The 14,928-nt window shown below is 41.8% G+C and overlaps 1 protein-coding gene across 1 annotated transcript in view; it reads right to left on the minus strand.

Annotated features, from left to right (window-relative positions):
- ZNF385D (zinc finger protein 385D) overlaps nt 1–14,928 on the minus strand; it is a 538,924-nt gene that overhangs the window by 106,330 nt on the left and 417,666 nt on the right. Inside the window, exon 5 of the mRNA XM_029070585.2 lies at nt 11,133–11,243. Within this exon, the coding sequence (XP_028926418.1) occupies nt 11,133–11,243 (111 nt within the window). The remainder of the gene's footprint in view (nt 1–11,132; nt 11,244–14,928) is intronic.

Here is a 14,928-nt window from a genome sequence, read left to right on the forward strand (position 1 = left end):
AGGGAATGAGCATCTCATTAAAACAATAGCAAATAAATAGAATCAAGGCGATGTACATTTCATTAACAAAATAAATAGGGTAATGAAAATATATACAGTTGAGCAGACGAGTACAGTGCTAAGGGGATGGGAAGGGAGAGGGGAGGAGCAGAGGGAAATGGGGGGAAAAGAGGGTTTAGCTGTGGAGAGGTGAAGGGGGCGGTAGAGGGAGTAGAGGGAGAAGGGGAGTTCAGTCTGGGAAGGCCTCTTGGAGGAGGTGAGGTGTAAGTAGGGTTTTGAAGAGGGGAAGAGAATGAGTTTGGCGGAGGTGAGGAGGGAGGGCGTTCCAGGACCGCGGCAGGGCGTGGCCCAGGGGTCGATGGCGGGATAAGCAGGAACGGGGGACGGTGAGGAGGTGGGCGGCAGGGGAGCGGAGCGTGTGGGGTGGGCAGTGGAAAGAGAGAAGGGAGGAGAGTTAGGAGGGGGCAAGGTGATGGAGTGCCATATTGTAATCTCTCAAGCACAGGGTACAGTGCTCTTCAACACTGTGCATGCTTAATGTATACTATTAGTTGTTCAAACAGAAACTCCTTATCATTGGCTTTAATGCCACCAAATTTTGCACCTACCTAACCTCCTCTCTTCTTGTGTCAACTATGCATTTGAGTCTATACCCCTTAAGCATTTTGATTCTCACCCCACTGCACCATACTTATATTCTACTGTTTCTCCTAACTGCAATTTATTTTAATGTGTCACTGCCCCCACCACTAAACTATAAGCTCCTTGAGGGCAGCAATTGGGTCTACCAACTCCCACTGCACACTCCCAAGTGTTTAGTACAGTGTTCTGCACACAGTAAGCATTCAAAAAAGACCGCTGATTGACTGATGTGCAAACAACCCCCGCCAGTCCTCTCTTTCTCCATGACTCTTCTATAAAGTGATTGTGCTCATTCATCAATTGCTAAAATGAATAAGGGTGAAGAATAAAATAAGGCAAAATTTTTAACACTGGATTACAATAGAAGGGAATTTTCACTTTTAAGATCCCAAGTTTGCACACAATGCTAACTAGTACTTCTTCGAATGTCATTTCCGACCCATAGCGACTCCATGGACAACCCTCTTCAGAACATCCCTTCTTCTGTCACAACGTCGTTCTGATATGTTTATCCGTAGATTTTTAGTATCAGCCCCATTTTAAAAAGTTTTCCAGGATTTTACTAATTCACTAATTCCTTATCTTTCTCATATAAGAAACATGCTTCATATAGGAAGTCAGAAAATGAAATAGTTAAGATTTAAACAGAATTTGGATTAATTTCTAGAGCAAGCATAGTACTTTAGCCCTCATTCATCTAACTGGAGAGCACACAAGATATCTCATTACCAGGTGACCAGTGAAAAGACTTCTAAGTAGCCCTTAAGTTGCTAGTAAATGAGGAATTAGAAAATATTTTAAGTCATGCACTGACCTTAGAGTCCCTTTGAAAATCTGAAGTTTAACCGCGGCTGTGAAATACAGTTTTATAAACCTACAGTTCCTAATTCCACCAGGGCTTATGTGACTCAAACCCTGATAAAGGCCCATTTAATTTTTTAAATTAGGGGTCTTTTCCAAGTCTTTGGTAGTGTGACCTGTAGCCTTTGCTCAGGCTAACCAGTAGCTCAGGCAGCAGCAATGTTATTGCAGTAAGCCCCTCGACTGGTCAAAACAAGGCCAGTTCCTCCCTCCGGGACTCGCACTTGTCCCCTAATCCACCTCCCCTTCAGCAATGACAGGGAACCTACTGTCTCATTTGGCCCTAACTGCTAAATTATAAGCTCCTCGAGGGCAGGGATCCTTGTTATATTGAACTCTTCCAGGTGCTTTGTACAGTTCTCTAAACACAGTAGGTGCTCAATAAATATGATTGATTGATGGATTTCTCTGAATGAGCAAGTACTACCTGGTCCTAGAAATGACCCATAGTGCCACAGAGACACACACAAGTATACCAGGCAGTCTGACCTTGGTAACATAATTTTTGCCTGTTGAGTTCTAATTCTGTTGGATGCTTAGTGTGGGAAAACGATGTGAAACCTCTTTGGTCAAGTTTATTTGTAGGGTTTCTTTCCAGTATGAATTATCAGTTGCTGAATAAGGGTTTAGCCTTATTCCCCGCTGAGAAGCTAAAGAGCTCGGGCTTTGGAGTCAGAGGTCATGGGTTTAAATCCCGGCTCTTTCACTTGGCAGCTGTGTGACTGTGGGCAAGTCACTTAACTTCTCGGTGCCTCAGTTCCCTCATCTGTAAAATGGGGATGAAGACTGTGAGCCCCACGTGGGACAACCTGATTCCCCTGTGTCTACCCCAGCGCTTAGAACAGTGCTCTGCACATAGTAAGCGCTTAACAAATACCAACATTATTATTATTATTATTGTCTACTTATTCCATTACATTCTCCCAGGCCCTCAGCATAGTGCTCTGTACATGGTATGAGTTCCACAATACCACTGGCCGATTGATCAACTGTCATCTCACTATGTGACTACGTCTCCGTTGGTGGTATCCCATTAAACTTATTAGCCAGTGTATAGTCAGACCCTTGAAATAACTCCGATGCAACCTGTAATGGCTGCCTGATGAAAAGGCCACTCCACAGAATTTCCACCCAACATATCTCTGAGAATTACAAATCTCTTTCACCAGCCGAGTCACATGCTACCCCCTCTGTTCACATTTAAAAGTAACCTTTTCCCCTCTGCCCTTTACTCCTTCAGAATTTCCAACACCAGAGAGATGGGAGAGCCAGTGTGTCAAAAAGAATCTCTCAGATGTGCTAAACATAGGGGTGGCAGGGGGTCTTCTCCCCCTAGTTCTTTCTCCTTCATGTATCTCAAATAATCCTCAGGATTTTCAGGACTGTTTGAGCTTAATCCTGTGGGATCCCTGAAAAGCCCCAATTGCCGCAGCTTCATTTCAGAGAGGCGTCCAGAGAAGACTGTTTCTTCAAGTGGATTCCTTTGCTCTCAGCCTGCACTTTTGCCCCTTTTTGCACTGCGCTTCACGGTCCACGGGAGCCCAGTGTGATATCCCTTGTTCTTCTCCGAGAATTACAGCTACGGCCTCTCTCAGTTGTGCTCAAGGAGTGGAAATCATCGCACCTGATGCACGGGGTGTATCTCTGCCACACAGCCAGAGTAATGACCCTTAAAAAGGCATCTCTCATTTGTTTAAGACTCAGTCAGAGCCCAGACACTTTAATGAAACACTTGAGAGCCAGGCTGCTTTAAAGCGGCAGTGACGCTGACAGACCATGCAAGTGATTCACATCAAGTTCCATCACTCTTTTCATGAAACTAAATGACCATGTCACAGGAACTTCCCTTTGAGGAGGAAACAGCACCGGTGGGATAGCCAAGCTCTTCAAGCCAGGCTCAAAATAACCATGCACGTCGCAGAGAACATTCTAACTTGAAAGATCAGTTTCAGAGCAGCCTGAAAAATTAATTTAAAAGAGAGCCCCACACGAGATCCTGTGAGACCTGCCAGGAGCTTCGGCAGGAGGAGTTAGAGGCCAACCTTTTTAGAGATTGCATGGAATCAATTCAAGCAGCCTCTGCAATTTTCAGAGACTACATAGTTGGGCAAAATAGGGGGTTTTGACCACTGAGGTGCACTCCCATATCTCTTTCATTCAATTCATTCAGTAGTATTTATTGAGCGCTTACTATGTGCAGAGCACTGTACTAAGCGCTTGGAATGAACAAGTCGGCAACAGATAGAGACAGTCCCTGCCGTTTGACGGGCTTACAGTCTAATCGGGGGAGACGGACAGACAAGAACGATGGCAATAAATAGAGTCGAGGGGAAGAACATCTCGTAAAAACCGATGGCAACTAAATAGAATCAAGGCAATGTACAATTCATTAACAAAATAAATAGGGTAATGGAAATATATACAGTTGAGCGGACGAGTACAGTGCTGTGGGGATGGGAAGGGAGAGGTGGAGGAGCAGAGGGAAAGGGGGAAAAGAGGGTTTAGCTGCGGAGAGGTAAAGGGGGGGTGGCAGAGGGAGTAGAGGGAGAAGAGGAGCTCAGTCTGGGAAGGCCTCTTGGAGGAGGTGAGTTTTAAGTAGGGTTTTGAAGAGGGGAAGAGAATCAGTTTGGCGGAGGTGAGGAGGGAGGGCGTTCCGGGACCGCGGGAGGACGTGGCCCGGGGGTCGACGGCGGGATGGACGAGACCGAGGGACAGTGAGGAGGTGGGCGGCAGAGGAGCGGAGCGTGCGGGGTGGGCGGTAGAAAGAGAGAAGGGAGGAGAGGTAGGAAGGGGCAAGGTGATGTAGAGCCTCGAAGCCTAGAGTGAGGAGTTTCTGTTTGGAGCGGAGGTTGATAGGCAACCACTGGAGTTGTTTAAGAAGGAGAGTGACATGCCCAGCTCGTTTCTGCAGGAAGATGAGCCGGGCATCGGAGTGAAGAATAGACTGGAGCGGGGCGAGAGAGGAGGAAGGGAGGTCACAGTGAAAAGTAAAGTACAGTCAAAAATTAAAATCTCAGGCTCTAGGACATTTTACAAAGAACCTGGATTTTTTAAAAAATGAGTTATTCATAGGCCCTACACCCAGGCACATGGTTGATGCTAATATTGCCTCTTGAAGAATATTCAGTGTTTGTGCAATGAGCCTTTAGTGTGTATAGGGCACAGTAGTATAAGTAATAATGATAATAGCATTTATTAAGCACTTAATGTGTGCAGAGAACTGAACTAAGTGCTGGGAAAGAATACACAGGTGGGAATTAAACACGATCTCTGATTCTTTGGGGGGTGGGGAAGGGCTCTAATCTGCCAGACATCTCTTCTGATTAAAATAAGTAATAATGACAGAAAATAAAAATTGGCCTCGTTAAAAATGAGTGATTTTCCAATGGTGACTTTCATAATAGAAGCAATAGCTTAAAAACCAGTCTTGGTTTAATTGCCTGGCAATGAGGTTTGACCCTGCAATTTCTTAGCATTTAAAATTCAGAATTAAACAAGAATACTACAGGATATCTCTTGGTGAATGACTAAGAGGTGCCTCTAAACTGTGATAACTGTGTGATAACTGTGGTTCTATTACCAAACAGAACTCTACTTGCCTAGCCCTGGTTGAGGAGACTATTGCCAGAGGAATGGCAGACCACCAAATGAAAGCAGCTTCACTGGAAGATGGCCAATGGTCCACCTGACTGAGCCTCTGATTGGCATGTAATGTAAATGATGAGCAGTCATGAATCTGAGTCCTAGATTCTGAATCTGTTAATAATAAATAATAATAGTATTTAAGTGCTTACTTTGTGCTGAGCACTGTATTAAGAGCCGGGGTAGATATGAGATAATCAGGATCACAGGTTCACAGTCTAAATACGAGAAAGAACAGGAATTGAATCCTCATTTTACCAATGAGGGAACTGAGGCCCATAGAAGTTGAGTGACTTACCCAAGTTAACATGGCAGACAAGCAGAGGAAGTGGAATTAGAACCCAAATCGTCTGACTCCCAGGACCATACTCTCTTATCCAGGCCACACTGCTTTTCCATTAAATTACACATATTCAGAGAGAGCACTTCATTTTTCTGTCACTGTTTGCTTTCTGTGCTAAATGGAGACTCTATACCATCTCAGAAGGATGTTACAGTATTCTTGGTGAGAACTACAAATAGAACAAGGTTGATGCTGAAGTGTCGACCCCATAAGTGAAACAGCAGAAGTTGGCATATATCCTTCTGTATGACCCTGGGCAAGTCACTTAACTTCTCTGTGCCTCAGTTCCCTCATTTTCAAAATGGGGATTCAATACCTGTTCTCCCTCCTACTTTTATTGTGAGCCCTATGTGGGTCCTGATTTTCCTGTCTCTACCCCAGTACTTAGTTCAGTGCTTGGCACATAGTAGGTGCTTAACAAAATCCACAATTATTATTTCTATTTTTGGAATTCCTATTAAACAAGTTTTCCATGAGACATTCTGCAGGTGGGTCTCTGTTCGAAAGTTTACATCCTGATGGCACAGATCCAGCAAATATTCTATTACTTCTAACTGTTCTGCCCCTACAAAATAAGTACGCATACTGTAATCGTCCAAGTGCTTAGTTTAGTGCTCTGCACAGACGGATTCTGCCGGATTGATGTGGGGCTTGCATAGATTTCTTGGTCCTGAAGCTCTACTTAATGAGAGAGGAAGCCAAAGAGCAGGGTCCTGGGCCCTCACCCATATTCTGTTCATGATTGGATTTGATCCCGAGAATAACTTTATATCCATTCACCCTGGAAAAGTGGGAGATATTTTGTCTAGGCAAACATAGAAGAATGGTGAAGGAGGGCTGGTAAGCAGAACTGGGAGGGCTAATACATTTAGTTACTATTTACAGGCCTTTATTCAATTATTAATCTTGGGAATAGAGACTATACAACAATAAAATGCAAAATATTGTTTTAAGAGAAAGCTATTTCTGCCTTGGGGAGCATATGTAGTGAGTGTATTGTTACATGAACAGTATAGCAAGCACTATAGGCTGTGCTTTCAGGCAAGGTGAGAAAAATGAAATTGGGAAGGAAAGAAAATTGAGGTCTCCTGGTCCTTAGATGAAAAGAATTATTGATTAAAAAATCTGCGCTGCTATTTCACTGGAACAGAGGATTTGAAGTGCAAAACATTTCATAAAGCAAAGATACAAATTTAGTGATTCAAAAAAGAATAGTTTACAGAAAGACGGCCTTGCTAAGAATTGCAATGTTGGATGGAATAGAAATGTTTTATGTTTTATCAATTCTTTAAGAAAAGAATCAAGAAAACTTAAATCCTTAGATAGCCCCATAAGTACTTAGGGAGATTAGTAATCAGACAGATGTCTTGTCATATAAAGAGGGTTATATCGCTAACCTTTTAATTACTAAGCCCAAGGCCTTAAAAGTCCTTAAGAGCATTTCTACACTTACTCTGAAGTATGAGGATGCTCGACTTCTTCCTAAATGAAAATGCCCTATAGGTCAGGTACTTGGGTAGAAGGACAGGGTGGGATTAACTAGAATTTTTGCAAACATTTGCTTGTGTTTGCAACACCATCTGTCTACTGTACTCCCTTTGGGCTGAAAAGCCTTCAAAAGAAGTGAGAATTGGTTTCCCCACATTCAATGGCAGATACAGCTTTTCACTGGAGAGGTTTTTTTTGTTTAAAAAAAAGCTTACCAGCCATTTCAAAAATTAACTCATTCCTGGGAGCTTACAGGTATTGCTGAGGACAGGTAATAAATACTAGACCAGTTGATCCAGAGCTTAGTTCTGCCAAAATCATAACCAAGTGGAGAGTACTTCGATCACCAAATGAACTATTCTAAAGAACAGCTAAAGGTCAGGGGTGGGGTAATGGGACAAGGAAGGGAAGGGCAAACAGAATGACCACAAGGAATAGAAATGAAGTAAACCTGATGGAAGGAAGAGAGGGGCTGGTAAAAGGATTTGGCAAAGAGAATCAATCAATTAATCAGTGGTACTTACTGAGCACTTGGTATGGTCCCAGCAGTGTACTAAGTACTGGGAAAGCGTAACAGTAGGGACTGTTACTGTTATACCCTATATAACAGTAGGGTATATACATGCGATCATTGCCTTCGAAGTTCTTACAATCCAGTTTAGCTTTGCCAGACTCTCCCAGGCCTCTGTCTACCTAGGGTAGTCTGGAAGATACAAAAACAGCCCTCCTCCTTCTTCTTTCGGCTTTTTAGGATTGGGTCTCTCCTAATTCCCAATGCCAACTCTTTCCTGGCCTTTCGCATTTTCCTTTGGCTGGAGATGTGGGATGGATGTCAATTGGAATCCTCCAATGTACACTGGAAAATTCTAAACCAACCAGGAATTTGAAACATTGTGGCCTAGTGGCAAGAGCATGGGCTTGGGAGTCAGAAGACCTGGGTTATAATCCTGAAACCACCACTTGCTTGCTGTGTGACCTAGGGCAAGTCACTTGACTTCTCTGGGCCTCAGTTTCCTCATCTGTAAAAAGGGGATCCCATACCCCTTCTCTCTCGTACTTAGACTGTAAACTTTAAGTGGGACAATGGTTATCTTGTATTCACCACAATGTTTAATACAGTACTTGGCACATAGCGCTTAACACTATTATTATCATTACTACCATTATTACTTAATTGTGAAGATCATCAAGTTAGAGAACTTAAGTTGAAAATTACACCAAAACCCAGTAGTAAAGGGGACTAGACTACTTTATTTCTGAATTATATGGACAACCGCAGAACCTAAATTTACGCAATTCAACCCTTGCTTTTGCAGTTCGAGCCTGTCCACTGCTCAGTTCAAAGCCGTACATTGCTGAGTTAACACTGTATAGGTTGAGAAAATAATCCAGCCTGTAGTATTTTAGCCTGTCCACTGCTCAGTTCAAAGCCGTACATTGCTGAGTTAACACTGTATAGGTTGAGAAAATAATCCAGCCTGTAGTATTTTATTCTTCCTTAGAACACACTTTTCATAAACACTACCCACCCTTGAGACAGTTTGGGGCAGAGTCCTGGAGCTGTGAGGAGACACTGCCTTAAGCTTCCAGGAATAAACAGGATTTCACCATTAAACACGGGTGAACATGAAAATCACTCATGACAAACTAATATTGTGACGGTGGCTCCTTTGAACATTTGGCTATTCCGAGAACACCAGCTGCCACGGAACAGGGGAAAGGAAGGAGAGGTGAAGCATTAAGAAACCAAGATGACGAAGGCAAGAACTGTTCCAAGTAACCCTGCGGCCCAGTGAGAACGGTGGAAAATCACAGGTCTTGTCACCTAAGGCCTCGTAGCCCTGGAAGAAAGAGCAGGAGCAACAAGCCTGTAGGTCAGTCTTCCTCTGGGCCCTGCCCAGAGTTACACTGGCTTGTCACTGTGGGAGCACATAATGCTGCTGGTGGTTGAGTGGCCGCTTGGCACAACTGTAGTATGGACTCAAGTGTGTGCGAAGCCTGCCCCTTGGCACATATACCGGTGAGGGATGCCCAGCACCCACAGAACTGAGGATCCGTGGACGAATGCGACTCAGCCCCCACCAAAAAAAGAAAAACAAAACATTAGCTGGAAAATAGCTCAAACCTGAAGAGGTGTGTGGCACTTATTCTTTTCCTGATGCCCCATTCCGGCTTACTTCCTCCCCTGCTCTTACTGTGGAACGCTAATATGGTTGAGATTTGGAGTTCTTTTAACTGACAGTGAAATAACTGAAAATTCCAAAGAGAAAATGTGCAGAGAAGATTTGCTGTCCTAAGGACAGTCCCAGCAGGGTGACTCCGATACTGCTTTTGTGGACAGGCTTCCAGCGTAAAAAGGTCAAGCCTGAATTGGCCTTAAAGCAAAGTATACTGCACGAAATCACTAAACAGTGAGTACTAATCGATTTCTCTTCTCTATTTTGAAGCAACTAAAATGGCAAACAACTGTGCATAAAACTGCCAACTGTTTTTAAAAATCATCTTTGGAAAATGATGGGCAGAAAAAAGGATTGCTATCCTACTAAGTTGTTAAAAATAAACGTTGGCAACAAGGTGTCCCATCAAGTCACCTCAAATAATAATGTTAGTATTTGTTAAGCGTTTACTATGTGTACAGCACTGTTCTAAGCGCTGGGGTAGATACAGGGTAATCAGGTTGTCCCACTTGAGACAAATAGATTAAGTGTTCTTATCATTCTGAGGATTGTAGATGGACAATTACTACTCAATGGAAAAGTAAATCTCATGGCTCTGATCTTTAAAGATCCTGGGTCAAATGACTCCCAAAATATGACCTCTTTTTGTTTTACAGCCACTAAAGTATGTTTTGCAGTAATTTAACTGCAAAATTTAAAAAGAGGGGAGTTTTCATAAGAATTTGAGAGTTTTCAAAGAACATTAGGACAATCTGTACATTGAAGAAAATGTCTGTAAAATGCCTGTCGTTAATTTTTCTGGCTTTAAAATATGGTCCTATGACACTGTCACATTGGCTGTTGACCCATTCACTGCGGAACCTACAGATCCTGAGGGTACCACATGACCTCAGCACTCATATGGTAATCAGTGCATGCCACCCACGGGGATTCTCCCGCTTCCCTTATGAGAAGGACCCAGGCCAATTCCAGATGAGTCACAGCCTTTTGAACCTCTCTTTGTAATACAGTCCAGACCAACCCCTAAGGTACAAGATAATGTTAGGACAATAGGTTGTTGGTGGGGCTCCCTTTTCAGGGTCTCTTACAGGATTCCCAACAAGTCTCAGCTGACCCAGATTTCTGGAATCTTTGATTGTATTGGAATCCCTGAAGGAAGAGGGAACTGAACTAATTTCTTGGGCTAAAGGAGCCCCTCCTCACAGCCATCATGAACAATATCTCAATGGGTTTAACCAGAAGAGCCTGGCAATGCTCTGATCTGAACAATCAACCAATTAATCAATGGTATTTACTGAGTGCTTACCGTGGCACAAAGCACTGTACCTAGCACTTGGGAGAATACAACACAGCAGAGTCGGTCGACAAGTTCCCTGTGTTACAAGGTCCCACCTCCTTTACTTTTGATTAACACACACCAGCATTCTACATTAACCTCATCAGTCATCTCTAACCCTTATGACCTTATTTATATCCCTCCTCCGAACTTTTGCAAAAACTTTTATTCAACTGAATAGTCAATGGTTCATCCTGGCTAGTCTATCTATAAATGTTTTTATATGTATCTCCACCATTAGAGAATAAGCCGTGGATGGACAGAGAAAGTTTCTCTTTTCTTCATTTTGTACTTCCCAAGCACTGAGCACCAAGCGGGCACTCAATAAGTTCTACTACTGTACTACTCTGTTCAATTTGGCCTTTAGAAACAGGTCAGCACACCAGAGTGTTTGTATGTTCCATGAAGAGTGCTAATTATCAACTAGTGCCTTTAAATTGCAACCGTAAGCACATGCACTATTTACTCTTCTGAACCATTGTTACGGACACTGGAACCCAAGCTAAAAAACTTTTTGAGGGTTTAAAAAATCTGTTAGCTTTATCCCGTGCTCAGTTACTGGCAAAGAATATTCAGAGGAGCTCTCTTCCTGACGGAGTAGAAATAAAATACATTTTTAAAGTGTACTAAATAATAAACTTACATCAGAATTAAATCTCAACTGGCAAATGTTGCATGATATGATTTGCTTTCTTCGATGAGGAAGAGGAACCCCAAATGTATGATTTATTACAGCTTTCTGAATCGGGTCCATCTGTAAGGAGAAAAAACAACAAACAGAAATAAAGCTTGTCAGTTCCTTTGGAAGGCTGCCTATTCCATTAAATAGACAATCTGTACAGCTTCAACTCTTAGCTCACATTATCAAGAGCATTTTTTATTTGGATAAAAACAGTCAACAATCAACCAAAATCTACGTATTTTATGAGACTGACGAACATCTTCATTGTAAACTTACTATTAACAGATGCTAATTTGGGGGCCACCGGTAAAGTCAAAAGAAAATGATTAGAAGGATTACAAGACATAGTAGTCATAGGTAGTGGTCCCCATAATATACTAAACCTAAGCCAGGGTAGAAATGTTCCACATGAGCAATAAAACAGGGGAGTCTGAAAGAGGACTGGATAAGGTTGATGTTTAAGACATGCCTCTGAGATCATTACCTACCTCTTCTGGTAATTATAAATGGAAACTGGAACTTTCACCTTTATTCTTTAGGTCATGAATTTGAAAGGAGCCCAGATCAATGCTTTCTGAAACTTATTACTCTAATAGAGGTACAATAGTCTAAATTGTACTGAATTACTGACCTGAGTCCGGGTCCTACTAGAAAGTTATCCCTATCATAAAAACCATGTCCCTCTTGGCTAAAACAGTTTGGAAGTTCAATTTAAATCACCCCTCTGTTGATGGCTCAACAGACTGCCATGCCTAAAACAATTTACTATCATGATGATGGAAGGCAATAACACAAGATTTATTTCTGTATTGCAACTGGACCATATTGACACCCAAATAAGACGAGCTTCATTTTCTAGTGAAGGTATAGGAAAGGCCAGAAGGTTCTCCATGAGCAAGAGTGAAAAACAAATCACCACACTCATATACTGTAGCTTTTTCAATTTCTGTTCTTGGTTCATAGGACCAGCAGAGCTGCCATTGCAGAGTGACGACCTATCTCTGGCTTTATGCCAAAATGTAACATTTAAATCTTGAAAGAAAATAATTGTATTTCCTCAAGTAATCTCTTTATTTCAAAATTATAATGGTCAATAATTCATTTCTTCCAGTGGTCACCATAGCTAATTTATATAATTATCGTCACATAATATTTATTGAGATCCCTTGTGCATGTGGCTGTTGTGAAACCTACATCTCTGCCTGTCTCGGAAGCAAGATGGAACATGGGTATATTTTTTACCCCTCCATTTCCCGTGCGCCACCTATTCTTCACATCAAGTGAGTCTTGTTCATGTGAGGAAAAGTGTAAGCTCTGCCCTGAATGATTAGAACTTGCTCAGACACAACAATGCAAGACCTCTGCATTGTTTTATGGTATTTGTTGTTGTTGCTTATGATATTTGTTAAGTGCTTACTATGTGTCAGGCACTGTACTAAGTGCTAGGGTAGATTCAAGATAATCAGGTTGAATACAGTCCCTGTTCCACTTAGGGTTCACAGTCTTAATCCCCATTCTACAGATGAGGTAACAGGCACAGAGAAATGAAGTGACTGGCCCAAGGTCACACAGCAAAAAAGTGGCAGAACTGGGATTAGAATCCAGTTCCTCTGAATCCCAGGCCCATACAATCTCAACTGGTGGGCTGGAGCTATACATCAACCCAAAGAAGTGTCTAACAAAAGAAACACAAAAAAAAATTGGAATGGATGTTCACATGCTACATTTTCAAAGCGTCTATTTGTCCTGAGCATCATTCTATAGATTCAAAACTGAAGGCAGAAGGACAGAACAAGTCCCATTGCTTATTATGGGCAGGGAACATGTCCGCTAATTCCGCTATATTGTGCTTTCCAAAGCACTTAATAAGTACTCTGCACATAGTTAGAGCTCCATAAATACCTTTGATTGATTCAATACATAAAGATATAGCAGACTTTGAAATTAGGCCATTCCTGCCCACAGGATCATATTCTTTGGAGTTCATTCTTCATTGTTCAAACCGAAACGATCCTCTTGATCATATGGGTTAAAACAATTCTACAGTGGAAATGGTCGATTGTTCTTTAACGTGGAAATGTCCCAAAATGTCACTGTACCCTAGGCCCTGGCAAAAACGCAAGTGGACAGGCCAAACCTTTTAGGCTTGCTATGTGTAGAGAGCATGTTGAACTGGGCTCATGAAGAAAAATGTAAAAAAAGTTAAAAACGATAAAATGTGTAAAATCAAAGCCAACAGCTACCTTGTACTAAACATTTTTTAAAGATTTTGAAAAACTAGAAATACAGTTACAGTCTGCAAAGGTCTTTGGCCATTGTAACAGGCGGTCAAAAACTTTTGACCACTCAATACCATTTTTTAGACGTCATGAGATCTTTAAGAAAAAAACTTGGATCTCAGATTAATTGCTACTTGAATAATACTAGTATCAAATTTCTTCCCCATTTATCATCCTTTTGAGGTGGGAGGCAGAGAAAGAACAAACATCCTTGTTTGTCTATTACACAATTATTTGTTTTAATATTTGGTACATTCTGGAGTTGCACTAATATTGAGATGTTTGTGCTGAAATGCACTGTTTATAGGCAATTCCAGAATGCCAAGTAGAGTAAATACAGAGCTTTTTGATCTGCAACAAAAGTACTGCATATATTAAATTCTGACATGGAAAAATACTCCCAGTTCTTAATCACTGATAAGTTCTTCGTGTTGTTTCTATCATGTTACCATGTTTTTCCATGCTGAAACTGCAAATTTTTTTTTTCTTTTACCTATTTTGCTTTTATTAGACTGTGAGACCCATGCGGGACAGGGACTGTGTCCAATCTAATTTACTTGCCATTCATTCATTCAGGAGTATTTATTGAGCGCTTACTATATGCAGAGCACTGTACTAAGCGCTTGGAATGCACAAATCGGTAACAGATAGCGACAGTCCCTGCCCTTCGACGGGCTTACAGTCTAATCGGGGGAGACAGACAGACAAGAACAATGGCAATACATAGAATCAAGGGGAAGAACATCTCATTAAAACAGTAGCAAATAAATAGCATCAGGGTGATGTACAGCTCATTAACAAAATAAATAGGGTAATGAAGATATATACAGATGAGCGGACAAGCACAGTGCTGAGGGGATGGGACAGGAGAGGGGAAGGAGCAGAGGGAAAGGGGGGAGAAGAGGGTTTAGCTGCGGAGAGGTGAAGGGGGGGCAGAGGGAGCAGAGGGAAAAGGGGAGCTCAGTCTTGGAAGGCCTCCTGGAGGAGGTGAGCTTTAAGCTTTTGTCCCTACCCCAGAGCTTAGAACGGTGTTTTACACATTGTAAGGGCTTAACAGATACCATTAAAAACAAACTAAATATCCTTGCTTATTGTAGACCAGAAAAAAGGTAAATTTTCCGTGCAATGACCTTGTTTGCTCCCATGGGAATATAAGCCAGTTTGCACTGTGATTATCAAGAGTTAAACATATTCTACCCTTTCCTAAGTCAAAGAGAGATCCTTGGACATTCCTCACTAATTCTAACTCTATTCTTGAGAAGGGAATTTTCTCTATTTGCATTTATTAATTCCTTTTCCATCAGTCATTACTCAGTAAAATCTATTTAAGCATGACCTTAAATTTTCACCTACCAGGACACATATGGGTCAACCTCTAAAAACAGGGTAAATATTTCAATGTATGTTTCCAAAGTTATTACTAAATTACTCAGTATTAGGAAATAAATTAGGAATTACTTAATTTAAAAACAAATTCT

This window comes from Ornithorhynchus anatinus, chromosome 8 (genome assembly GCF_004115215.2).
Source record: "Ornithorhynchus anatinus isolate Pmale09 chromosome 8, mOrnAna1.pri.v4, whole genome shotgun sequence".
In the NCBI taxonomy this organism is placed as follows: domain Eukaryota; kingdom Metazoa; phylum Chordata; class Mammalia; order Monotremata; family Ornithorhynchidae; genus Ornithorhynchus; species Ornithorhynchus anatinus.